Consider the following 26563-nt stretch of genomic DNA (forward strand, 5'->3'; position numbering starts at 1 on the left):
CTGAATTTTACACATATTTCTGTAACATTTAGCTGTATCTTTTTTTTCCTTCGTAGGGTATTTAAGCTCATAATACCCTTCACAGGTATGCATACTATGTCTCTTTGACTGATTAGAAGTTAAGAACAGGGACTCAGAAGCCAAATCAAAACAGACTACTCTATACATCCCATCTATTGCAGTTCCACAGAAGCAGGTACCTGGCCTTGGCAAAATGACTCAGACTCCCTAAGAAAGATCTATGTAGACACAAGAGAGTGTGCAGGAGACCATTCAGTCAGTCATTGGGCTTTTTCTATTTATACAGTCACTACAGAGTATGAAGAACCACTGGAGAGTGATTTGAGGCACTCAAACCAAGGTAGTCAGGTCACTCTTCAGTATATGGAGCTTTGATGCCAAGTAACTTCAAGTTAAGGATCCCAAACATTAAGACAGCAGTCATTAATGACGAGGCAATAGAAATATAGAGGTCTGTCTGAATTCTTACATCTCTGTAATGCAGTTTGTTCCAGCACTGAAGATTAGCAGCTCCGTCAACTTGGGATCAAAATGTAAAATAGTCTAGGACCAGATGAGAAAAATCCCTTACACTATAAATATGAAAAACATTTTTATAAAAACAAAGACATTATTTGTAATGCGTAGTATCCTCTTATTTTCCTATCGGCTTGAGTCAGATAACATCTCAAATCTTATGACACCATCTGGTGGCAGAGTTCACAGATGATTACCAGATGTTAAAAAGAATTTTATCAATTTAAATTTGATGCTGATCAAATTTAAATTTGATTCCAGATATCTTATGAATTTTGTCCTTACAAGATAAAGTGGAAAAAAATCAATGGAAAAATACCTTAATTTTACCTAGATGAAGTTATCTACAAGTCTTAGTACCTCTGTACACAATTTTGATATGTATTTATAGGATAGTGATTGCTGTTATTCTTTGTACAGGATATGACAGCCCTGCATAAATTAAGATGCATTTAGCTGACATGTCTTCAAACATGTGACATTTTTGGACATAAGGGCTAGAAGTTATCCGAAGTTTGGTCACAGTGACCAAATTGACTCAGGTAACAGACTAACATAGTTTGGCTAAAACCAATGACTTGTTCTGAATTGAAAACGCTAGAACATAGCACCTATGTAACAAACTTTACATACAAAAATCAATCAATAGTGGAACATACGTGGTGGTGCAAATGCAGTTGCCTTGTACTGCCAGTTCAGTTGAAGTCAAGCAAGGACTAAAAAAAAGATAATACAGTTGCCTTTAACAGAAGAGACTTCAGGATAGGAATCTATTTTCCAAGGTAAGAAGTTACAAAGCCACATTGCATTGGCCCTTAGAACCTGCAATATTCATCCCAAATATTGCAGTGCTAATGGGGAGATACTTTCAAACTTCAGCAAAACTATTAACCAAATTTTTGGAAGGCTTAAGTGTTTTTTTTAGGCTAGGATGTATCAGTTCAGCAAAACAGTCAATTAGTTTAAAATAGTAATTGAGGCTTGACTGAAAGAAGTAGCAAATAACAAAAGAACAGAAATAACCAACAGAGATATAGGAAAAGCAGCCCCAGAAACTCATGCTGAAAACAAAGTCCATCAAACCTCAATCCTCTTCTCTCTCAGATCACACCTCAGAACTCATCTGTTCTACAAAGCTCTTTAAAGTTGCACTTCAGAAGGTGTAGGAGGGAAGGTGAAAAGGAAAGTTTCTTACTTCCATGAGACCATTGTTATCAAACCACTATCAATAAAGTATATTGAAGTATAAACTTTAATCATCAATGCCACTTCTATCCAATGTTCATAAACTTTTCCAAGTTGAAGTTTATAAGCACCCCTGAACAGTTCTTAATACAATTTAAAGTTTGCATGTGAACTACCTTGCTTGCAATGATGAATGATTACTTTTAAATACCTCATATTTCATTGTACTATTAAGACTTGTTTCACACTATCAGTCCCACTCTTTTTAGGTTACCAGACATTTATTACCCCATTCATACACGCTTTCACTACCACACGTTTTTAGCTGTATGTTATGAGGAAGGTAACTAAGCAACTCTGTACCCAAAGCCACACGTCAACCCTAGAAACGCTTCTGGTGGGTATGAAAAGACAGCATGATAGCTACACATCTGTAACAGAGAACATGCTCTAATGAAGCTTGTGTTTAAGAGGATAACAAAGTTCAAAGATCACTGCAGCAATAAAGGATGCTCACAACGCAAAGCAAAACGTATGCCCACCCCAATGCAAGATGCCCGCCGCAGCCCCTCTAGGCTGGGCCTGCTCCACTCCCCTCCCCTCCCCTCCCCTCCCCTCCTTAGGCCGCCCCCTCCGCCAGAGCCGGAGCCGGAGCAACCTCCCATCACCCCCGCCGCCGCCACAAAGCTCCCCCAGCCCTCCGCTCACCCCAGCCCCAGTACTCACACATCGCACCCCTCGCCAGTGCAGCGGCCCGGAAACCCATCCCCCTGCCGGGACCGAGCAGGCCCAGCCGCCGCCTGCCCCGGGGCCCGCCGCCCTCACAGCACCAGCGCCGGGCCGACCCCACAGAGACCCGCGGCGCACAGCGGGGCGGGGCAACCGCCCAGCACAGCCAATGCGCCAGCAGGAAGGCAGACGCGCTGCACGCCGGGAGGTACGCCTGAGCCTCCGTGGTGCCTGCCGGGAAATGTAGTCCTGGCGGCGGGACACTTGGGCAGGGGCATACGGACAAACTTCATTGCGAGGGCAGCGGCACTTGCTGTCAGTTGGGGGCATTTACCAACCGATAATGATAATAAACGTTATTATTATCTGTAAATATAGCGCTATAAACATATATAGGGCCACGTGCTACTGCTCTAAAAAGCAGGCACTGAAGACCGCAGGTACCTCAGCAGCAAGAAGCCACCGATGTTGTGCCAGGGCAGCCCAGCCAGGGCGGCTGCGTCTGGAGAATCTGTTCCAGAAGCGATTTGAAAGACAGGACAAGAGCGTGTGCTTGTGCCCGGGCTGTGCACTGCGCAATAAGCCTTAGTCCACTGGGACTTTTTAAGAAACCAAAGCCCACAGGGGCTTTGAGCATCCTGAGAGGGAGAGAAGGGAAACCAAGGCCCGGTTCCGAGATCACAGCGGTTCCACTGGAAGAGGGACCTTGTTCAGGCTCAAAGAGCCGCATGAGCTGCTGCAGGCCTCAGTGCTGTGAGAGCTCCTGGCAGCACCCCGAGTTAGCAGCCCTAGTGCAGGTACGGGATCCTAACAGCAGCCTGAGCAGGGAAGAAGTTATCCACACCCAAGAAGGAATACGTCTCAGAAAAGGCTACAGCTACCCGGTTCAGCTACAAAAGATGAGGTCCGTGATTCCGAACGGCAGCTTTCCCTTTCTGCCCTCGTTCTCTCCTCTGGTAACAGAAGAGGGGCTGACACGCTTCCTCCTAATAGAGAGTAACTTACCTGGAAAAAAAACCCACTGATATAAATAGTTCTATTTCTGTACTGCGCTATTTGTTAACGTAGCTACAGTGAGCCATGCCTGACCGCACGACAAGCGCACCGCCGAGCAAACGCCGGGGACGCCGACGCATGCGCACAAGCCCTCGCGTGGCGCCATGTTGGGTGTACGCAGGCGGCACGCGGCGGCCGTCGCCAAGCCCGGCGCTCCCGCCGCCCTGCTTGTGTGGGGGTGGGGAGGGCGTCTGCTTTCCGCCGCCATGTTGGGTGTGGCACGTGACACTGCCTCCGATGGGCGGTGCTGCTTCCCGCTTCCGGGGGGTGGGCAGTGACGCGCTCGCGGGTGGGCGCTGGGCACCGGGAACGGGCGGGACATGGGCTTTTAAAGGGCCGGCTCAGCACGGTGCGGCTCAAGGGCGGCGGCGGCTGCGGGGCGTGAGGGAGCGGCGGCGCCGGTGGTGCCGGTAGGTGTACGGCGGCTTGAGCTTGCCGGCTCATTGCGGCCTAGGCGGGGCAGCCGGCTGGCGGATCCGGTCCGTGGCCGCCTCCCTGCCGCGTAGCGCCCCGTGCGGGGCGGGCTGGGCTCCGCTCTGCTAGGGCTGGCGGAGGCCTCCGCGGGGCGGGGCGGTCCCGGCCGCGCTGGCCCAGCGGGTGCCGCTCTGCCTCGGCTGCTGGGCCCGCGAGTCAGCGCGGGGTAACGGGGCGGCCGGGATGTGGCCTGGTGCGGGTCCGGGCCCGGGCCCGGGAGGGCCCTCCAAGCACTCGCCTCAGCCGCGGGCTGCGCTCGTCCCTTTGTGTGCTGGGAGGCCTCGCCCGGCTCTCTGCTGAGAGGGGCATCAGTGCCGTTTCCAGGTATTTTTTTACTTGCCTGATGAGAGCCCTTGAACTGAGCTGTTAGTAGGATACAGGAGAAAACCGTCCTCTTGCTACGCCTTCTTAAACTTGCGTTATGTCCTGCTGCCTTTAGACTAATCGGTAAGATGCTGTTGTGGTATGTAGTGAACAATATGCATCAAAAGTAACCTGTGCTTTTGTGCTTCTCTTCATGGTACATCTTGATGCCCTTTGCACTTCTGGGGAGCTAATGAAGAATCAGATTTATGTTTCACTTTTTTTCCTTTTTTCACTTTCATTTCTGTTCCACATAACAAAGGCTATCGAATCAACACATGTGATTTGACAACCTAAGCAAATGAGCTAAAGAAATTTTGGAAATTTCTTTATGCAACTTCTCTAGCTATTTACCTTCCTCTTTTTCACTCTTTTTAAAAGGGCAGTAGATACTCAGTGTTCAGAACTAAGCAGCTGGGTGTTGCTTTACTTCTTCATAAACAAACCTGATTTTGTGCTGCAAAGAGGACAGCTATGTAGGAAGGTGTTTAGGGGCAAAGGAAAAGCCTCCTATGATGTCAATTGCTTGATCCATTGACTTGAGCAATTAATTGCTTACTTACAGTCTAGTAACCAATCTATATGCCTGACCTCCCCTGCTCTGCAGTTTTTGAAGTAGTTTATTATATAGCACAGTTTGTGTCATTAGGAGAAATGGAATCTGTTACTGTCTGTATGTGGATCTAGGGTTGATTGTTAATTTGTGTTGGCCAGTAACTAATTTGGAGGAGGTATCACGAGGCTTTTCCAGGGACAAAAATGAATTGTTGAAATGAGTATAGAACTGAACACACTGCACAGAGGAGGTGGCATTACTGGCGCCTATTCTTTGCGCTATCGCCTCTGTGCAGTGTGTTCAGGAAGCTGATAAGAGAAAGCAGGAAGCATGCAGAGTAGTGTCTTGTTCTTGGGCCCTGGCCTCTTCCCCCAGGGTCACAGATGCTTTATTCATTTATCTTGTAGGCATAATCATACAGAGGAGTACATTCTGGTGCTGATAACTTGTACCACCCTGCATTAGCTGGGCTGAATTTCAGCTGACTAACAAGTAGGATAGCTGTTTGTGTTAAGGAAGGGTTTTAGAAAAACAACTCCTTCTACATTAGTGGTATGAAGAATTTGAAAGAACAAAAAAACCCAACCCTCAATACAAAGCCATCTAATTTGTAAACTGTCTAATTTTTAATCTTTGCAAGAATGCACAGCAATTTCATGATTAATGTTCATATTTTTCTAAGAATATTGTTTCATGAACTTTTTCTGTCTTTTGAGGAAGGCAACAGCTCACTTTACAAGAGAAGGAACTGAGAGAGCATCCATGATCACCTGAGGCTGTACCAATTTGCTGATGGCTAAAAGTATAGCTCATGAGATACTGGCTTTCAGTCAGTTGCTGCAACAGCAGGGTTGTGTCATCCCCTAGTTCCTACCTTTGTGGTAAGATTACCCAAAAGGAGGCATAGGCTGCATTTCTCAATCATACTTTCTAGATATATTGGTTAGTAGCTATTATTTAAAACTTCTTCCCTGGTATGTATATGAAACATCCAAGGAAAGAACTAGCGAACTGGGAATTGTAGGATTTTAAGGTTTAATACTTTGGTATTCTTACTAGTGGATTATGTTAAAAGGATAAAATACAAGTATTACTTTCTGATTTATCTGAAATGAAGAGGTAGTCAAATATAGTTATTTGGAAGTAGAAAGGGTAGGATTCTTTCATATCATTACTTCATAAAAATGAGTAACTTGGACATACATGTATGAAAGTTTTCCACTCAACTCTGCTACTTTTAGTTCCTGACTGCCAAAAACTTTCACTAGATTTTGAAAAGGAAAACAACATGAAGATGGAAGCATGGAGTCTTGCTAGAACACTTTGTAGGTGTTATGTGGTTTTCATTGACAGCTTGGAAATAGCTCTTTTGAGAGAGAGAAAGAAATTATTCTAGAAGGCAAACTTAGTAAGCCTTATGGTTTTGGTGTTAAAGAGATAATCTTATGCCAACTTTCAGCTCTCACAGCTATTGTCTTCCATGGCCAAAAGTATTATGCTGGTTTCGTCTTCTCTCACTTTGCTTCCTACTCACAAGAAAATTGTGGACCTCTTAACTTTTTCTCCATTTATGGAACCAGGCACCAAGGCACAGCCTGCTGTGTGTTATTGATGTTATCAAAGTATCTTTAACAGAAAAAAAGGAAATGTTTGTGCTTAACTTCTAGTTTAGATTTATCAGTGAAGGAGGAAGAAAAGTTTGTGATACTGATTAGAAGCATAACTTGATAGAGAAGGGGCTAGGTTCAAATAGAGGACCCCCAGATGATAAGGAATTAATTTATGATATTTAGGAAATGTGATGGATGTATGACAAATTTCTAAAAGGCATTCAGTCTGTCAGAGGCAGAAAACTGCTGCATGTCTGCCAGAGATGCAGGACGAAAATCTTATCATTCAAGGTGGGTTTGTGAAAGTGCAAGCAATCAGAACAGTTTATTGGTCTGGTGCAAGTAGACCTGTCTGGTTTAAGAAAACTTGTCACTTCTGACAGCCTCTCCCTGCCTGCAGTCCTTTCCAGGTGTGGACTGTGTAATTGCAGTTGAGCAAGCACTTTATTAGGCCTTGTGGTGCCCTGCAGTTGGTTTAAATTCACAAAGATTGGTAAGACAAAAAATTCGTACGGGTTTTGAGTGCTTTGGATAGCACAGCCTGAATATGCTATGACTGTCGTAAAACAAGGAAGTAAATTTTCTTTTTTTCTAGAGCTAATAAGCCTTAGAATTGCTTCTCAGCTAGTGCTGAAGAAAAGCATATTCAAACAGCATATAAATTGCTTGCTATAGCTTTCATTACCTTGGAAGTGTCTTATAAGCCTCAGAAGATTATTGGGACTGAAAAATCCTTGAAAAGACTATGCAACCTCACTGTTGTAATGCCTTTTGAAACTTGTTTACATTGGAAACTGAGTGTTGGCATAAATAGCTGGCATCCAGTTTACCAGTAATTCTGAATGAAAAAGAAAACACTTGTAAGAAAAACCCTTAGTGGTGCAGAGGAGTATCTTAGACCAATGACAGAGACAACAAAGGAAGATTTCATGTTAATTTTTTACTGTGTGCTCTGGGAAGACAGGTGGCAAAGATGACTACATTGTTGCTGGCTGCATAAAAGAGTACTTTGATCTTGAGGCTCTGTCAGTTCAAATGCTTTATTTTTTTCCCCAAAGTTTTTAATGTGCCTGTTATCAGGGAATCCCAGCCAGAGAGCTGCTGTGGGATAAAATGATACTGTCTTAGCTTTCTGATCACAAGCAGATAATTTAAACTTGGAGACTATACATGAGACAGTGGATCACTGTGGGTATTACACTGAATTTGCTCCTATTGCAGTCAGTCTTATGAAAATTATGGCTTGGCAGGTGTTAGCTCTCAATTCAGTAGTTGGAGTTGGGGCAGAACTCTGATTAAATACTTGTGATGGATCCACCTGAAATGTGGTAATGTGAGCAGTACTTTCCCCAAATGAAAATTTGCACTGCACTCTTACAGGATCACCATACTGCTGATATAGACATGGCCATAGCTCGCATCAATCTGCGTCACCTTCCAGTTTTTTCAAGTTAGACAAAGAACCTACTAAAATGCTTCAGCTGCTATATGGGTGTGTTGTTTAACCAAATTAAGATCTCTAAGCCAATGATGCTTTGAATGGGTCTGGCACCATGCTAAAATCAGTCCAAAAGTGCCTGTCATGTCCCTCATTCTCTTGCAGGAAGTACCTTGAGGTTTTAAACAGTTCTGTAAAATCACCTTTGCTGTGTCTTTTCCTCAGCCTTCTCCAATCTAACAACTTCACATAGAAAAACCTGAAGGTTTTTCAGGGTTTTTGGAGCCATGACTAAATGCATAGTAAGTGGAAAAAAGTCCATGCAGATGTAAATCTATTTCCCTTACTCATTGTTCCTCTTGTCCAAGGGATAGGAGTAACTTAAGTCTAATCCATCCTCAACTGGCTTGGTCCGTAATATCCTAATTTTAATATGCATTAACTTACAGTATGGCTTAGCACAGCATGAGTAGTCTTGTGAAGACTTGTGGTCAGAATTGGAATTTCAAAGAACTTTTTGTGCCCCCACAATCTCCAAAATAAAACATGGGAGAAAAGACAGGTTCTTATGATTTGCAGGCCCTGCATTTATTTGCTTGCTGCTCTTGTTCCTTGATGAATTTTCCTTTTTATAAGACAGTGTTAGTTAAGATGATGAATGTGTTGTAGTCTTCTAAGTTTCCTGGTAGAGAAGTTTTGTGAGGCCTGTTACTTGAAGAAAATGTATTTTTGTAGCAAGGTTAGTTCTGCATAGTCTGTAGGTGCCAGGTTTTCCTATGCAAGGGGTAGAGGGAGAGTTGTACTGAAATGTGTTTAACTCTTGCAGTCTGGTAACTGAGTAAATACTGCAGAGTACTTTTTGATAACAAAAAGTAAATACAGCTGACATTACATCCTCCTTTAAAGGAGTTTTACTTTGTATTTAGGCACATTGGTTTCTTGTTTAAAACTTACCACTCGAGATAAAATAAACTAAAATAGCAGAATGTTGTTGTGATATAATTATGAAGTCTCTTTGTAGACTGTCTTTTTTTCTTTGGTTACTTTGTGGCTAGGATTTAAAAAATGGTAGGAGAGGGAAAGCAAAGAAAATAGGCATTGAGCCTGAACACTTTAGCCATATCAAGTGTCTTCCCCCTGAATATTTTGTCTTTATTGAGGAATCTTAATGTCTTGGATATAAAATCATTTTGTCATATACCATTAACTTAAGAGCTGGATACCTCAATGGGTGCTTTGAGTCCTAGCCAGAAAGATGGGGGAATGAGTATCCTTTCTTTATGTATGTATACTGTGTTCTGTTGGAATAGCCAAGCCATTATTTCAATACAAATGGCCTCATCTTGGGTGTTCTAACTACTACTTTAGAGATACTTTGCAATAAAGGCACCTGCTGTGTTCCAGCTATTCCAATTAGACATGCAGCTATGCAGCGTGTATCTCGATCTTTGGAAACAGGCTTTTTTGGAAACATTTGGTTTTTTCTCATTACTCCTGTGTGCTTTTTTGGATGTTATAAACTGCTGTGTGGTGAGAAGTCTTTTTATTACTGCCTAGGGAATGTCTCTCTCTGTTCCGCCTCATGGCACTAACTTCCTCTGCAGAGCTACTGTGCAGGTTGTGTGTGTCTGTTTACAAAAGCAACACTGGCCAACTCAGTTGTACAAACTAACAGGAATAAAACTATGGCTTTTTGGAGTCTAATGCATCAGTTTGGGGTATTTAGCTTTAAACAGACATTATAATCAAACCAATTCGAAGAGTATGCTTTCTTAAGCCTGTCTTAAGAAGGAATTGCTATCTTGTTTTACATAGCTCTAATGGCAATGGCTGAAAAGTGAAGGTGGGTAAGCTTGCTGGGAAGCCTAGAGAAAGAAAGGTTCTGTCACTGTTTTCAGTGACTTAAGACCTCAAGAAATGATCAGAAAAGACCAGCAAGTAGCTGTACCCTGTTATCCGTGATAAAAGACTGTTGGAACATTTGTCTCTTAACCGAGTGTTCCGAGTGGTTTTACTTAGCTTCTTCCTGCGTAGGTCAGTTATTCTAGCAACTGTAAATTGAGCATAGGAACTATCACTTTAGATTGTTTTCATCTCACAAGAGGCAAAACACTACAGGTGTTCAAATATGAGCATCAGAAGATAAGCACATGCATACCTCAGCTTTGAGGAATCCTGGAAGTAACTTTTTTGCTCTGTATTATAGGTGTCTGCTATGTAGAAGGGTTTTTTCCTTCATGTCTTGCAGCTGGATTTCTTCAGTGTTGGGTCAAGTCATAAACAGTTTCAAGATCAAATACCATTGATTTAGGGGGAAAGTGGGAGGAGTGCTGTGGGTTTCCATAGAACTTCTTGCTGTCTGGCAGCGGAGTTATTCAGGAAGCTGTGAGCAAGCTAGGAGAACGCAAAGCTTGTCTGTCAGCTGTTAGAACTGATAGATTCAGTGGCAAGTGCTTGTGTTTCCAAGCCATCGTCTGGTGTCAGATACAACTTCAGCCACTTTCTGGTTTAGTTTGTTACTACTAACTGATTTGTGTCAAGTAATGGATTGCTAGTTCCTTAGTGAGCTAACATAAATAGGAGAAAGTTGGGGGAAATAGTTTGCTAGCTAATAGCACATGAAGTAGCTCTTCATGTAATTGCTATGTCTCTACATGTAATTACTATCAGATTTCAACGTGGCATTATCTTTCATAGGACTTTATTAACATCGTGGTTGTCAATCCTAGGATGAATCTAATGTAGTGTACATGACCTTCAGTCCTGAAGTTAATTCATGACTGTCAGCTTCCAGTAATATGTTACCTTCCAAATTGTACCACCAAGGATTACTAGCTTGGGAGTTGGAAATGCTGACTGTTGTCACCTTCCTTCTCCTTTTTCAGTCTCACTGCTGGTTTGTTTTTCAATGGCTTCTCCATGAACTTGTGGTTCTAGTAGCACAGGACAACATTCTGGCAGTAGTGAATAAAACATGGCAGTATTAAATAAAACACAAAACTCAGTATCTGGCCTGATAAAGTATACATTCTTTCTTCAGATTTTGGGTGCTTTCTTGACATGAAGGTAGTAGTATAATGTATTTGCAAACATCTGTACAAAGATAAGAGTCTTATTACCCATTAAAGACTTATTTAATAAACAAATCCTTCTTATGCATGTTTCAGAATTACTGTCTCAAAAACAAAGAAACTGTTATTGTATTGTGTACTGTTGACTGCAATATGGCTCTTGGGTAACTCAAATACAGCTTGTGAGCTAGGGTTACATCATATGGCCAGCAGTTGTGCTTATGCTGGTATGTGAACTCCTGGGTAGCCTGAACTCACAGCTGCAAAGGGAAGCAGGACACCAGGGCTGCTGAAAAAGAAATCTCCAGGTTGCTCTGGGAATACAGCTGTATTTCTGGCCCTGTTCTGCAATTACAATGGGATTCTTGGGAAGCTGTTTTATTCATAGGGTGGGGATATGATATCCCTTTTGCTGTCCAAGATGAGACGTGTTTTATGGCTCCAAGCTGCAGAAGTACTTGGCTGTGTGGCACCCAAAGTAGGGAAAGGCTGGCCAAGCCTGCAACAATTACAGTAATCCAGATATTGCTTGTTTGGTGCAACTATATAATTGAAATTTCAACCTGTTTCTGAATATTAAGTAAATGAGATCTTCACCCAAAGAACCAGCTTGATGTCATTTTCCTGTGCTTAATCTAATTCAGTGAAAATAGGTCCTTTCCTCCCTGTCCCTGCTTTACTGGTCCTTAGCTGTGCAAACTAGCTTGAAGGGCATTCCCAAATTCAAAGTTGGGACTGAGCTGCCCTAAATAAACCTCATGAAAGGAGCTTAAGCCTGTGAATGAAAAGATAAGTCACTGATTGTATAGTGAAATTGGACTACTGCAAACTGAGCTATGTGTGAGAGTTTTTGCCATAATTTAAAAAAAATCAGACGAATTTGTGTTGACAGCTACTTAGAAAAACCTCCTAGACCCATAGTCTTAGGCTGAGGAGGTATGTTAGGTGCTAAAGACCTGACCTGCTGAAGTATTCTCTAAATCCTGAAGTACTTCAGCTGTAAAGGATTAAGTATCTTGATTTCACTTCACCCTCAGAGGTATGCACACTTCCTGCAAAGACCTGTGAACAGCATCCATTCTCTAGCTAACAGGTGGGTGAATCTGCATGAATTTGCCCTTCTAGGAGCAGTTACTAATGTTACATCTTCTGAAATATTGATCTTGTAGGGAAAAATAGAACATAGTTCTGTTGGTCAAGCAGGATGCTTGGAGCGAGCTCAATGGATAATGTGAACTTAAATGAAAGCTACTCATGTGAAAGAGCAAGGATTAATCTAATGTTAAGGGGAAAATTCATTTTCAAAAAATCCTCTTATTGCTCAGCTTATGTGCTATCTCATTAAATTCTTGTATAGCCTGGGAGCTCTGTTTTCCCATTGCTGGGAATGCCAGCTTTATTACCATTCCTCCAACAAAAGTGCAGATTCTTAGCTCTGAAAAACCTGGCTCTGATAAGAATACACTTATTGATGGGCTTGTTTTTTTCCTCTTGTCTCTTCAGGCAAAAATATAGCTCCTGTTTATAGTAAAAGTTAAATCATGGTGTGTTGGGACTTCAGTTATGAAAATCTTGATCTTATCTTTATTGTGAGAAAGGTAGATTTGAAAACCTTTGCTAGACATACCATTTAAAACTTTTGCAGATACTTTTGCATTTGAGGGATTCACCATACCTGAAGAACAACTATTTCTAGAGTGTTACTGGAATCATTTTAGGTAAAACACTGAAAGTGTTTCCCCTTCTTCTGACTGTCTGTTGAAATCCCTCAAAGGGAAGGGGAAGAACACTTAAAGCTTATGCTAGTAACTTAAAAGCCTTAATGAATTTCCTTCTGGATTACTGGGTAAACCAATGTGCTCTTCCAATATGGAGAAGCTTTTTATTTTAAGACTTCAATTCCTGATTTTTACCTTAAAATAACAATGGATAGAATTTTCCAAAAATGTTTAGGAAGCTAAGTCTCGGAAAGGAAACTATTTCACATACTGATTGTTCCTGCATTTCTCTTAGCTCCTCAGTTACATCATATCAGCTGAATAATTCTTTTAGTGCCTTCTAGTCCTAACTAGGTGTTGTACTAAGCAGAATGAAATGTATGGGCTTTCATTCTTTGAACTGTCTTTGAGTTTCAACTCAAAATACTGATAAAAGGATAATTCTGATGCTTAACTTGTATCTCTTATTACAGGGGGAAGACTTTCTTTAACGTGATTACTTAGAAGTAATAGTTCCTCATCATGGCTGAACTATCGCCTGAAGAAATTCAGCTGAGGGCCAACCAGGTCACTGATGAGGTAAATATTATAGGAAGCCATCTGGGATTACAGTACTTATCTGCTAAGATTGCAGTATCTTATAAAAAGAAAGACAGTCTAGGGTAGTGATTCTGCAAGGGTATAGCTGAATGTTTCAAACTCTTACTTTATTTGGTAAATACTGGAGTGAAGACTACTCCTAAAAGTAAGAATGAATTAAACTTCTGAATTGTAAAGCCACCTACTTGACTTAGTACTGATCACCCAGTCCTGATTACTGAGACAATGCAGGCTGGGTACCTACACTATTCTTAATCATGTTGATACTTCATGACTTTTTTATTTAACTAAAATTCATTTGAATAGATTTTCTTTTTTAATGACCTTCCAATGGGATAAGCAAAGTACTAGCAAGTACTAAAAACGAAGGGTTTACTAGCTACTGAAAAAAAACTCTAGTATGCTGCCACTATGACTGTGTTGTAGTGTGTATTGCATATAGACAGGCTGATGAACCTTTGTATATTAGTTGCCTTACTGCAATGAACTGGTAAAGAAGACTTTCAGACACTAATATATACTGTTAACGCACTCACTTTAAAATTCTCTTTTTAGTCTTTGGAAAGCACAAGGAGGATTCTTGGCTTGGCCATTGAGGTAAGGAAAAGCTTTTGAATTCCCTGGGGATTTATTAATTTAAGTACAAGAAGTAGCATGTTAACTATCACAGTGATCTTCATCACTTTTTTGTCTTAAACTTTTTTGAGACACACAATTCATTATTAGGAGTTGCTGCTTTAATTCAGTAGTAGAGTTGGAATGACTTAAACCTAATACTTTTCACATTATGTAAAGTCAGATCACAGAAGGATCAATATCCTTTTTACCTGTTTTCCTCTTAAGCAAAATGGCCTAATCTCCAAATGCTGCAGATCAGTTCTAAAAAGTCTTCTGTGATGGTCAGTTATGGCTCTGGCTGCTGCATCACTTGCTTCTCATAACATCTTCCACTTGTCTTTTAGCTCACTTTGCCTGTGAACAGTGTGAAAATGTCTTGCTTTGAGGAGGAGGGTACAGCTCAGTTGGGTGGGGTAGTAGAGGGTAAGGCTGCTTTTGGTTCTAAACAAAAGTAGTTCTACATACACTTCTTACAATCTGTTCATCAGTTTTAACTTTAAAGATAGTTAAGTATGATGATGAAACTCTTAACACCCCTGTACATGACTTGAAACAAATAAATCTGTATTTCGGGTTTATCTGAGTGATGTATGAGGGATTTGTTTCTCTACATTGTTAGGGCTTGCATGCCCCATTGTAAAAATGACTGAAAGTTTACTTTTGATACTGTAATTTCAAAAAATATAGAGCATCCTGTTGGTAGGGAGTAAGATAAGATGGCTGATAGCTCTGGCAAACTTAAAGCTTAACTGGTTCAGCAACACAATTTTGCTAGTACTTGGATATGCCATAGACAAATGGGAATCCAGAGACTAAGCAGTAATGCCTTTCAAAGCTAATGCCGAGACTTTTAGTGCTGAAGACTTGAGACAATTGTCAGTGTGAGAACACTAAAATAATCCAATGAATAAGGACCCTAAAGTGTTTGGTCAATACTGCTTTAGAGCCTTTAGTCACTGTCCAGATGGTAGCAGGCTGCTGTGCAACTGAAGGTACTACTGTTACCAGTGAGGCATTTGAATCAGCATAGCCTAATGAATACCTCTCAAACACAAATGTTAAGAACATAAATGAGCCAACATAATTTCTCTTGGTGTCATAGTCTGGTGATTCATAGAAGCTAAAATACCTCCTACCATAGGCAGTTCTATGCTGCCAGTTTACAGTAAAGCATGGATGCAACTTGCATGCTAGACTGAAGACTTGGAGCCAGCAAAGAGCTGTACTGGTATATTCCTCACTGCTGATTTCTTTTGCTTGGTTCTAAAACTAGTGATGGGCTATTCTCTTCTTGATCTCTTCTGCTGAATTCTCAAGAATGGTTTTGCAGGCTTTGTTTTGCTTTCTTTTATTCTAGCTTCCAGGACTAAATCTTTGTCAGTCCTACTGAAGGGTGTAGGGATAAAGAATGAACTAAATGCCACTTCTCAAAACAAGGCACAGCTACGTTTACTTTTTTAGCTTGACGTTGTCATAGTTCAATCTGAGTATTACAATAAACTTTATAATCTTGTTGTAATGTAAAAAAACTCACAAAAAACCCACTAATTGAGATAGTGTAACAGGTGAGATTATTATCAGCCTAACATAGGATCTAATTTGAAACTTAGCATAGCTTTACTACAGAAGTTATGCCTAGCACAGTGTTTTATTATGAACTTGGTTGGCTAATCAAATTCACTGTAGAGACCTTCTGATTTTGCTGTACTGAAATCTGGTTTTGTCTCTGCAAATAAATTTCTTTCTGCAGTCCCAGGATGTTGGCATCAAAACTATCACCATGCTAGATGAACAGGGAGGTGAGTTCTTTCTTCTTCTCTAACACAAAAAGTCAATTTTGTGACTGTAAGAAAAAGGATTATCATTCAAGAGTTGTTGCTGAAACTAAAGGCTTATTAAAGACTACTAATGTGAAAATGAGATTTGCTAATGGGTTATTCCCATATGTTTGTAGTATTTAAAAGATGTTTTAAAGTAGTTGAAAGACCATGTTTGTTACAATGTAATACAGCTCTGCTACAGAAGCTGTTCCTTTCCACCATAGCATGAATGTAACTGTCTGCATTTATTCTAAAGGCAGCAACAGAAGTGCTGCTCTAAGGATAGGGAAAATATTTTTAAGGTAGTAAACAAAACTTATCACTTAATATCTTTCTTAAAAATAAAGAAAATTAAAATCCTAAAAGGCAAGAAAGAAAAAAGGCATTAGTCTTGGTGTAAAGATAGAACTGAAACTTGTAAGTTCCTGCTTGAAAGAAGTGTTAATATCCCACCCCCATCTTCCCTCAATCCATGTTTATTCAGATTACTTGTTTCTCTTCTAGAACAACTAAATCGCATAGAAGAAGGCATGGACCAGATAAATAAGGATATGAGAGAAGCAGAGAAGACACTGACAGAGCTCAACAAATGTTGTGGGCTCTGTGTCTGTCCTTGTAACAGGTCAGTTAAATTGGTACTTGGGTCTGAAGTTCTAGAATATTCACAATAGCTACTGTACTGGGAGATGGTCTCTAAAAGAGCTAATTAAAAAATGCTGAATCTCTACGAAAGTCGACTGTTTTGGTTTGTAGAGGTGTACCCTTTTAAAACTGTATGAGAGTAGCTAAAGCTTACTTGCATCTAATCACATATTGTGCCCCTTTCACTGTAAATATAGGTGCTGTGTAACATCCTGCACAATTGTGCCCTAATCTCCTTAAAGCTTGTATTTAGTAGAATACTATCAATGTCCATACAGATGAGACCAAATTGGACTGCAAATAGCTATATGTAAGTGCCTGTCTGTTAGAAATTTGACTCCAAAAATCATTTTTTCACAGAAGTACTTTTGTACTAACTTAAAAGCAAGAAAACTTCTGTTTTGGAGAAGGAAAGTAATATTGGTTCTCTAGGCATTTAAAAAATGTTCATGCTTTAGGGAGGAACAGAGTGGGAGAACAGACATTGGTGTTAAAGCTTTAATCTTTCACTAGTGACTACATAAATTCTTGCAGACCTGTTTCACATTACCTTTAGAACATCAGTGTTATGGCTACCATATCCAAGTCAGTTAAGAGTGATCTAATCTTTTGTATGGCATTTGATTTATACTTCTAAACGCCTAAACAATGATCAGAAATCAGTATTATAAGGAAAACAATATTTTTTGGAGGTGTGCTAGCTTTATCTTTAAGCAGCAAAGTAACAAATTGATTTGAGTGAATTGGATGTGATCATAGTTCTTCTAAGTGAAGGAGAAATAAGTTATTTTAAGAGTATGACCACTGAAGTGAATAGTGTGTGTTTGTTCATTTTTAGCTCTTTAGCATGAGCAAAAAAACCTTATCATTCAACTGAGAGGTAGCAGAAATTTAGGGAAAAATTCCTTGGAGTAGCTGAGTCTGCTTATCTAACAGAATAATACTTTGAGGATCATTTAGGATAGATATGAATGTGGCTTCTAAGGCTGAAAGTCTTAGAGCTTTAGTACCTTGAAAAGGCAGATAGTTCTGTCCTGACCTCTGGATAGGTGTGCTTACTGCTTTATATTGGTTTTATCAAGCTGATGGACTTTGAGCATTTTGACACATTAGTCTTTGTTTTCTGTAGTTGACAGTCTTATTTCACCGAAGCTAAGTAGCTTATTGACACTGGGCAAGCTCAGTGAACTCCTGTGGCACTCCAAGTACACAGATAACAATAAAAGAAATTGAGTTGTATACCAAAATGGGCAGTACTGTGCAGAAAAATCTACTAGATAAGTAGAGGGCAGTGAAGAAGAAGAAACTGTGAATGCCTTTCATATATCTACTGGTACATCAATTTTTCTGTCAGAGTTATTTGTCAACCAGTTATCTCCAAAGCTTTTTCATTTTTTGCATAAAGCTAAATCAGAACACTTGCTGAATTAAATATTGCTTTTCTCATTTCTCCTAGGCTTAGATTATTTATAAAAGCTTTGTGAAAACAAAATACTGGCAGTACACTAATATAATCTATGTACTAATAACAATTTACCTGTTTGCTGGTCTTTACTATTCTTTGTTCTCCATTCTCTCCTAACACTGATGCTTGCTTTCTAAAAATGAAGACTAGGATAAGAAGCTGTATTCACTTAACTGGTGAAAGCGGATTTTAGGACAAGGTCAGTCTTATTAGTGCAGATGTACATTTAACTAGCTGTCTGAAGTGATGCTTCTATTGGATTTGTGCTTGCATGTGCATGATGTCTGCATGCAGGTCTCCTTGTGACTGATGTATTGTAATACTAATGTGAATAGAAAATGTCAATTACTATAAAGCATATTAGCTGTGGAAATATTGAACAACTGCTTGAGCCCTTGCTGGTTGGACAGGCTGTATAAATTGCCTTACTCTTATAGAAATGAAACATGAGAAAAGTGAATGTATAGTAATTTGAAAAACAGCTCTTAAGAACAAAGTTTCTCACCACCTGATTTTTTTAACTGTGCTTAGTTTGAGCAACAACTCTGTTTCTAGCTGTCTACTTCAGATGTGCAAGTAGTTTTCGGGCCACTTGTTTTTGTTCAATGAATTCCTCACAGTTACCTCTGGCACCTAAGCCTTTGCTAATCCAGAAGCCAAGCATACAAAGCTCTCCTGCTGCTGTGGTTTTAGTATTTATGAGATTAAAATATAGTACTGAATCTAGTTGCAGTAAACGTAGAGATCTTTAAGCCTGTGTATGCACAAGGAGCCAGAATTGCCTAGTTTGGGTTTCTTTAGGGTTCTGCTGGGTGCAACAGTTCCATTATGAACTGAGAAATTATTCCATTTCTTCCCCTTGATGTATTCATACTAGATTACTTTTCATAGAATCTGACCTATGAAATACAATTTCCCATTTCGATTACATAAATGCCAGGAGAATGGGCGGAATATTTCTTCATTACAGCTAATTTCACACCTCTTCAAATGTGAAACATCTGGGCTACTGAAAGGCACTATAGATACAGAAATTGGTGATCTGTAGTTGTAAAATTAGGTGTACTGAAAGACACTACAGATTTCCCTTCACAGACTTTTAAAGAAGCAGAAAAGTAGCAGTGGAGTCTGGATTATCTAGCTTAAACCTGAAAATGCCAGCAAACAAGGTGAACATGAGAATATTCTTCTCAAAATACGTTCTTTAGGGTTCATGAGAACTGATCCCAATTTAGATCAGTTATTTTTCTGTTATATTTTCTTCCCCTCTTGCTTTTGTGGGTCTCTGACTCTTGAGATTTGCTTCATGTCAGTGTGCTTTCTTTAATTTTTTCTCTTCTGAATTATGTGGTAAGAGTAATGGTAAGTTGGTTTGTCGCCTTAATGGAGTTAGTACAATTGAATTGCAGAATGAAGGAGCTATTGAAACATGATTACTGTTATTTCATAATCAAAATTAACCTGAGAAATGTTAACTTTAAAAAGAAAGACTTGGCAACAGAAAATGTTTGACAAACCAGTAGAGATTAATGGTTTTCTTGCATAGTGTAGCTATTTGGTATTTGAGGGAGTTTTTTCCTTCATCCCCATTTCTTCCCTGAAAAGTAAGTAATCCTGACTCTAGAAGAACTCCTGTTGTAAATGTAGCTTTATCTTATGACAGTAAGCTTTCCTGTTACTGTCACAAGCTTCCACTCTTCTGGTAAAGTATATTACTTTAAGGAAATTACTGTGCTTGTATTAAAGCTTAAGACCAAGTTAATCACTGTCCCTAGAGTAACTCAGTTATGTTTGTACTATCCTGATATAAGAAATTGTATAGACATGGTATAGACATGGCTTTGTCTATACAAAATCTAATCTTTCAGGCACAAGACAAATGTTTCTGAAAATCCTAGATTAGTACAGAACTTCAGTCAGGAAGCCATATTTCTGATGTAGCAGTTCAGATTTCTTATTTTTACGGAGTAGGACAAAGAACTTTGAGGCTAGCAAGGCATACAGAGCAACCTGGGGAGATGGAACAGAGAACTCAGCAGATCATGTGATATCGATGCAACCAAGAAGTATAAATCAGCAGCAGCCTCAGACTTCTGGAGGACCAAGTGGTGGATATATTACAAGGTTTGCTTCTTCATATTTCTCAATATCAAATGCATTCAAATGCAGAAAACTCAATGCTGAAAATTCAAATGCAGAAATCCTAAGTTACCAGTTGTCAGCTTTTTAGATGCATTTTAGGTGAAGTTCCTAAATATAAGTTGCTTTGGTTTTTTACTCCTGCTTGGAGGAATTGTTACTGCTTGGAGGGGAGATGGCAGACACCTACACTTTCATTATTGTAGTGCTCATCTTACACTTTCATTTTTTCATAGTGGTGGTAGTATCAGTCTGTTTCTGGATGTGAGGACTATAGAGCTTAGTGCTCAGTTATTGAGGGGACTGTTAAAAATATCAAGGACTTTTATTGTCATAAAGTATATTTGAGATAAACTCATGTCTTAAACTTCCTCTGGTAGCTGTTATTTTAAATTCTAAGGCTATTTTTGTAATAGTGGCTAGCTTAGCACCTTTTTTGGTGGGTTGCTTGCTTGGAATACATGGGGTTTTAAGAGGGGAAAAACATACCTTGGCTTGAATACATTGCCTGTCAGATAACTGTGCAACAAACAATTTCTATTAAAGTAAATTTAGGGTAGGGAAAAGCAAGTTTTTGATTCTTGGAAACATCTTAATTATTTGAGCAGGATAACAAATGATGCCAGAGAAGATGAAATGGATGAAAATCTTGCTCAAGTGGGAAACATTCTTGGGAATTTGAAAAACATGGCTTTGGATATGGGTAATGAGATTGATGCCCAGAATAAACAAATAGACCGGATAAATGTAAAGGTAAGTGTCAAAGGTGTTCTCTGCCTTCAGCCTAGAGGTTGTTACTAAGAAGTTATAAGGAATGTGCTCACTGTCCTATCTACCTGTATTTGCAGTAAATATGCATTAAGATTATACCATCCTCTAGGCTGCAGTGATTTGAACAAGAGAGATATCTTGGTGTTTGGGTATGTAGCTGAAAATTGAAATGCTTCAGAGTGTCAGGAAACCTAAAAATACAGCACAGGTCACTGCTTACTCTGAAAACAATTAAACTTGATTGGATCAAAAGGACAAACATTTACTGGAGGTATAACTGGGGGATTGTTGCTTGCAGGGAATCTTGTATGTGGTAGGGAATAGGTATTTTTAACAATAGCAAGATTCTTCTGGAATTCCTAAAAGGTCACTATAATCATTGAATGTAAAATAAAACAGGTAATTCATCGCCCTAATTCTCGTGGGCAGGTTAATATTGGGGCTGGGGAGACTTTGGAATAATAGGTTTTGTAGGTGCACAGGGACATGGTCTGCCCTTATCTGCACATGAAGTTAGTCATAGCCAGTAACATCTTTTTTATTATTATTATTTTTTAAAATTTTATTGCTTTAAAGATTAACTTTCCAAAACAGATGAATTGTATATAAATGTTTTAGGGGCTTTTCTTTCAGGGGGCAACTTATGAGGAAGTCAGTCGTATTTTAGAAATCCCCATATTCTGAAATGAATAGAAGTTCTTTTACAGGCATCCTTGTTAAGAAAGGAAATGAAAGCTTTAATAAAGAGTGTATATTAAAGATTTAAAAAAGCAGAAGTGAACACCAATTGCTGTAAAATTATAGAATGAAGACAAAATGGGAAGTTAAAGATATCACTGAAATACCCAGTAGGGTTAAAAGCAAGAAGAAAAGAATTTTCTCAAATATACAGAGCTAGTCTGATGTGAATGCTGGTTGTACCTATGTCAGCATCTCAATTTTGTCTAGTAATTTAGGGATTGTGGTATTAATAAGGCCAATCAACATGATCTTAGAGAATGCCTTAATTGTCTTTCACTGTTACCTGAAACTGCACATCTGAGGTGATTATCAAGTAAAAGAAGTCAAACATTTTAAAGAACACTAGAAAACTTAATGGGAGTTTAAAATGAGCTGTGAAATTCTTACAGCTTATAAAGTGGACTGAAAATTGCCTGGTCAAATTAACTGCAAGTGGGAATTACTCTTTAGCAGTAGTGTTTCTGGTAGTTTCAAGCACCTGGTTTCGCCTGATGCTCTTTCATTTTAGTGGTCTGAATAAATCTTGCCAATCAAGTCTCAGTAACTATTAAAATATGATGTGAACAAGTTAGAATTGCTTTACAAAACAGTAATAAAAATGAAAGTGCAATTCCTGGCTTTGAGACTGGCAACCTGTCTCAGGGTATTTAAATTAATCCTTTTCTGCTGGTAACTGTTTTTAAATCTAGTGAACAGTGTGGAAACTAAATCAAAATGCTGAAGGTAAATCTCCAAAGGACAGTATCATATAAAGAAACAAACAGCAGTATTAAGCTTAACTTCAGAATAGAGTTGATGCTTTTATTTTTATTTTTTAAAAAATTAAAAATTCCAACTCACCTGGGAAATATAGGCTTGACTGGGTGACTTTTGGTAGCCTGCAGTGTTATGCAGGACACCTAGTCTGAATAAACCCCTAATAAAAGCTTGTGTTACTGGCTTTTTCTTAGATCTAGTAGCTAGATCAATGTGTTTCCAAAGTGTTGTTAACAGGTTAGATTCTCACTTTTCTATAGTAGATTTCTGCACCTCCCCAACCCTTGATCCAAAGGGCAGGAAGGAAAGAACAGGAGGGAGGGGCTTGAACTGCCAATGTCCTCTTTCCAGCCCATTGCAGTATGAAGGTGTGAAATGGCCAATACTTGGCACAGGCAGAGCTTCTCAGGAGTTCCCCCCCTCATGATGAGGGCAGAGGCTAGTCTTGTGCTTATTACCCCTCCTGCTCATTCCCCACTGCAGGCTGGATAATCAGGGAATTATTTCAAAGCTCTTTACCATACCTTTCAGTAAAACTGTATTTTGACACTTGTTCAGCCTAGATGCTGTGGCTGACTGGTGATGCTTTATAATACTAAAACAATTATAAAGTGTTTTTCTTACAGATACCATACTATTATGACACTAGGACACTGGAGGCTGTGTGGATGAAAACCAGGGATTTGCACTAAGCAAAATAATTCTGACTTTATGCCCATAGGTCACTTCCAGTTTTGATTATTACTTCTAGTCCATAGCAACAAAGCTGCTCTATAGAGGTCCTTAAGATGTCTAAACACTTGTAGAGAGGGAATTTTTATCCCGTTGTTCTGTTAATATTCTTCCTGACTTGCTGAGGCAAGCTGCTGTGTGTTTTGAGGGTCAGCTAAAGACTAAAAACTTTCTGCCAAAATTGACAGCATATGCTGGCGGGGAGGGGGCGGAAATTACTTCCATCTTGCATCCAGTTGCTCCCCTTCTGTCTACCACAATGATAATACCCTGCAATTCAGAAGTTCATGTCAGTTTGAATTTTTAAACTGTTTTGCATGAAGTCTGCAAATGACCTATGAATTTCTCTTTCAGGCCGATACAAACAGGGAACGCATTGAGCAAGCCAACATCAGAGCCAAGAAACTAATTGACAATTAAAGCCTGCTGTCATTGTTCAATGACACTGTCTCTCCAGCTGCAAGCCACCATATTCATGGATCTGTGAAACTTCTCCTATTCTGAAATAAGAGGGGCTGGGAAAAATGAAGCAGTACCCTTTCTATAGGGATTAATATTTTTATTGCTTCCTGTAAACATGGCCTTGACTCCAAGAAAGCAGCCAATGTAACTTCTTCCTACTCATCTGCCTTCACTTTCTTTGAACTGCTCAGGGCTAAAAGTGTTACGGCTTTGAGAATCTTCTTGCATGTTTTATTCCCCCTACCAGTCTCTTTTTTTTCTTCCTGCACCCAAAATACAGTCCTTTATTGAAGTTGAACAAGCAGGGTAACCTGAATTCACAGTTGTGGAAAGTTGGAGAGGGCACTTTGCACTGTTTGAAATACCTCATAAGTTGAGTGTCTTCACTAAAATAGGGACTTGGTGAATATTGTCTGACTTGTATCTCTAGCAGGCTAACCATAGTTTTACAATCCAAACGACATGATTGGTTTAGGGTTGAGTTTGTGGATTACAGAATTGAAGAGGCCCACTACTTGTGGGTTGAGGGCTTTAAAACACTTCCTAACTACACAAACTTTAATGTAAAGGTAACTAGAGGAATATACAGGTTTCTATTTCTTTACCATAAACTCACATCGGTTTGGAGGCCATGACTAGGCAGTCATGCTGCATTGTTCTGATAATATTTGTTGTATGTATATATACCTGATCTAAACCCCATGCACATGTGAGTAGAAGAATATAAAACTATCTCCCTAAAGTATTTATGTGATGGAAAATTTTATGCCCCTCATCTAAAGGTTAACTTTTAAGTGTTTGAATGATGCATCTTAACTGGAAGAAACTGAGTAGAAAAGCATGCAGCTTTCTCGCATCCTGTATCAGATTCTATTTTGGCCAGTTTTCACTGGAGTTCAGTTTATGCCTTTCTCCAGTGCAAAATAATGACTGAGATCTGGTGCAGAGTTTGCTCTCAGCAGTGACTTTGGGGGAGTTTCTTAAACCTGCTGAAAACAGAGAAGCTTATTATGAAACTTCTTTGCCACAAGTCTGGAGGAAGCAGTACCTATTCAAGAACTGTATGCTAGTTCTAAATAAACTAGTTCTAAATAGATTCCTGACTGGTTTATTACTGCAGACTTTGGGACTGGCAATTGGAGATATTACATGTCCAAGTTGCTTGCAACTAAAATGTTCCTGTTCTGTTGCAGAATAGAGGAGTTTCTGACCAGGTGAGGTAAAGCTCTCTTCTTATGAAGAAAAACATTTTGGTTTTACTGTAATATAATCAGATTTATTCCCAGGACTTTCTTGATTTTTTTTTTTTGGCAAGTAAATTACAAGTGACCTGTATAATTTTAACTCCACCCAGCAATATATTATGCCTGTTTTAAAGGTGAAAATGATGCTTTGGACTAACCTGTGATACTCAATGTTGGATGGCAAAAATCTTCAAACCAAATCGATTGGAGGAATAATTAAAAGTAATAGCGTTATGGGGTGGTTTTTGGAAGGACAGTCCACAAGTATCCTGTAGCCATTAATAATGAATCCCAGGGCTAGAGAGATTACACTAATCTGCTGAAATGTAAGACAAAGTGTTCAGTGTTTTGTTTTCTTTTTAGTAGAAATACAGTCAGTATTACTGGTATATTCTCAGTTCACTCACAGGACAACTTGATATTTAAAGGAAAAAAAAAAACCACAACCCCCCCAAAAAACTGACCAAAGGATGGAGCTGCTGCATGTAATAAATAGGCCAGTGGTAGACTGTCTTATGTGAATAAGGTAAAGTCATTTTTAGGGGACTGGATACTTCAGTAGTGTGTGTTCGCTTCTGTCTGGCTTCCAGTAATTGTTGGAAAGCTCATGAAGTTTAAAAGCTCATTATCTACCCCATTAGTAAATGAAGATTATGTGCTTAAAAACACAAGTAGCGAAGAAGTACTTCTAAGAAAATTGCATAGTAAATTTCTAACAATCAGTTGCAAGGGAAAGCATAGGGGATTTATATGCTTTTTTTTCCTTCTTAGAAACTTCAGGTTAACTGAAGGGAATATTTGCTGCTGGTTGTGAAAGCAAAGTATACATATTTAATTATGATTGTCTCCTGGAACAGAAGACTAAAGTAGTTACCTTATTCTGCTTACAACAGTGCAAACCTGCTCTGTAGCATCTGGACATTCCAAACATTGGAATATTTTTCTCCTTTGCCATTACGAGTCCATGTTCTTGATTTCCCTGAGCTCTAACAACAAATTAGCATGTTGGCTGAGAGAATGCTGTGATTAGTATATCAGAATTGTAATATTGCAATGAATACCACAAAAAGAAATTATTTCTGAGACTCTAAGCTTGAGTATTAGCGGAATATCAATACTATTTTCTGATGCAGCAAGAGCCAAATCCATGAGGGAGTTGGTGCCTTTATGTCAGTGAACAACACAGTCTGCTTCTTGGATTGTCTTACTGTTGTCTATAGAATAGATGCTTAATTTCCGTATCTATGGGATGGAATCAACACTTGTACATCTTTGTATTTCTGAATGCTATTAAGAATGAAGGTTTACAGTTTCTGCTTTTGATTGTTAAACTATATATTGTGCACAAAAAATACATACTTTTATAACTGAATGTGTTTTAAAACTATTTTCTCTTAGAAATGTCTTTGTTTAGTTTCCTGTCCTTGAAAAACTTGGCAGAACTGGTTGCTACTATGCAACTAGGAAGTTTCCCTTCTATTTTTATTTCACAGAAATCCTAATGCTAACAACGGACTGGGTGTGGTTGGGAAGAGAGGAATATCATGATATTTTTAACACTCTAGTTTTCATCCCTGCATGATCAACATCACCTAACTTCAAACTATAAAATGTGTCCATCTTGTCTTTGAAAGACTGTGATTTGACAGGCAACTATACTTCAGGATGATAAAGGAACAAAGTAAAGTAACTTAAACTTTCCAGTCAAGTATCAGTAACAGATGCCTAGCAAATACCTAGTCAAGCAGGTGAAATCTAGTGATTTAACCTACTGCCAGTGCAATTTCACTTGTGAGGCAACTTAAATTGTATTTTCTCTGATACTAGAGCCTCAGA

At 39.4% G+C, this 26563-nt stretch overlaps 1 protein-coding gene across 3 annotated transcripts; it reads left to right on the forward strand.

Moving 5' to 3' along the window:
- Positions 1-3867: 3867 nt before the first annotated feature.
- Positions 3868-26099, forward strand: SNAP23 (synaptosome associated protein 23). Of its 3 annotated transcripts, none has more exons than XM_050898019.1 (8): positions 3868-3917; positions 13211-13316; positions 13893-13934; positions 15706-15754; positions 16280-16397; positions 19854-20006; positions 20630-20774; positions 23376-26099. In XM_050898019.1, exons 2-8 carry the CDS (start codon positions 13260-13262, stop codon positions 23439-23441), a joined length of 630 nt encoding a protein of 209 aa, XP_050753976.1. In that variant the 5' UTR covers positions 3868-3917; positions 13211-13259; the 3' UTR covers positions 23442-26099. The 3 variants fall into 3 exon arrangements, with proteins under 3 accessions (XP_050753976.1, XP_050753979.1, XP_050753977.1); XM_050898022.1 differs by lacking the exon at positions 3868-3917 and adding an exon at positions 4228-4305; XM_050898020.1 differs by lacking the exon at positions 3868-3917 and adding an exon at positions 4353-4428.
- The last annotated feature ends 464 nt before the right edge of the window (positions 26100-26563 follow it).

Source organism: Gymnogyps californianus, chromosome 5, assembly GCF_018139145.2.
Source record: "Gymnogyps californianus isolate 813 chromosome 5, ASM1813914v2, whole genome shotgun sequence".
In the NCBI taxonomy this organism is placed as follows: domain Eukaryota; kingdom Metazoa; phylum Chordata; class Aves; order Accipitriformes; family Cathartidae; genus Gymnogyps; species Gymnogyps californianus.

What these genes read in the sequence shown, in the direction of transcription:
- SNAP23 (XM_050898019.1), top strand. Translation starts at nt 13,260, where the DNA reads ATGGCTGAACTATCGCCTGAAGAAATTCAGCTGAGGGCCAACCAGGTC. An exon ending in CCAACCAGGTCACTGATGAG is followed by an intron (nt 13,317 to 13,892) that starts GTAAATATTATA and finishes TTCTCTTTTTAG; the next exon opens with TCTTTGGAAAGCACAAGGAG. An exon ending in CATGCTAGATGAACAGGGAG is followed by an intron (nt 15,755 to 16,279) that starts GTGAGTTCTTTC and finishes TTTCTCTTCTAG; the next exon opens with AACAACTAAATCGCATAGAA.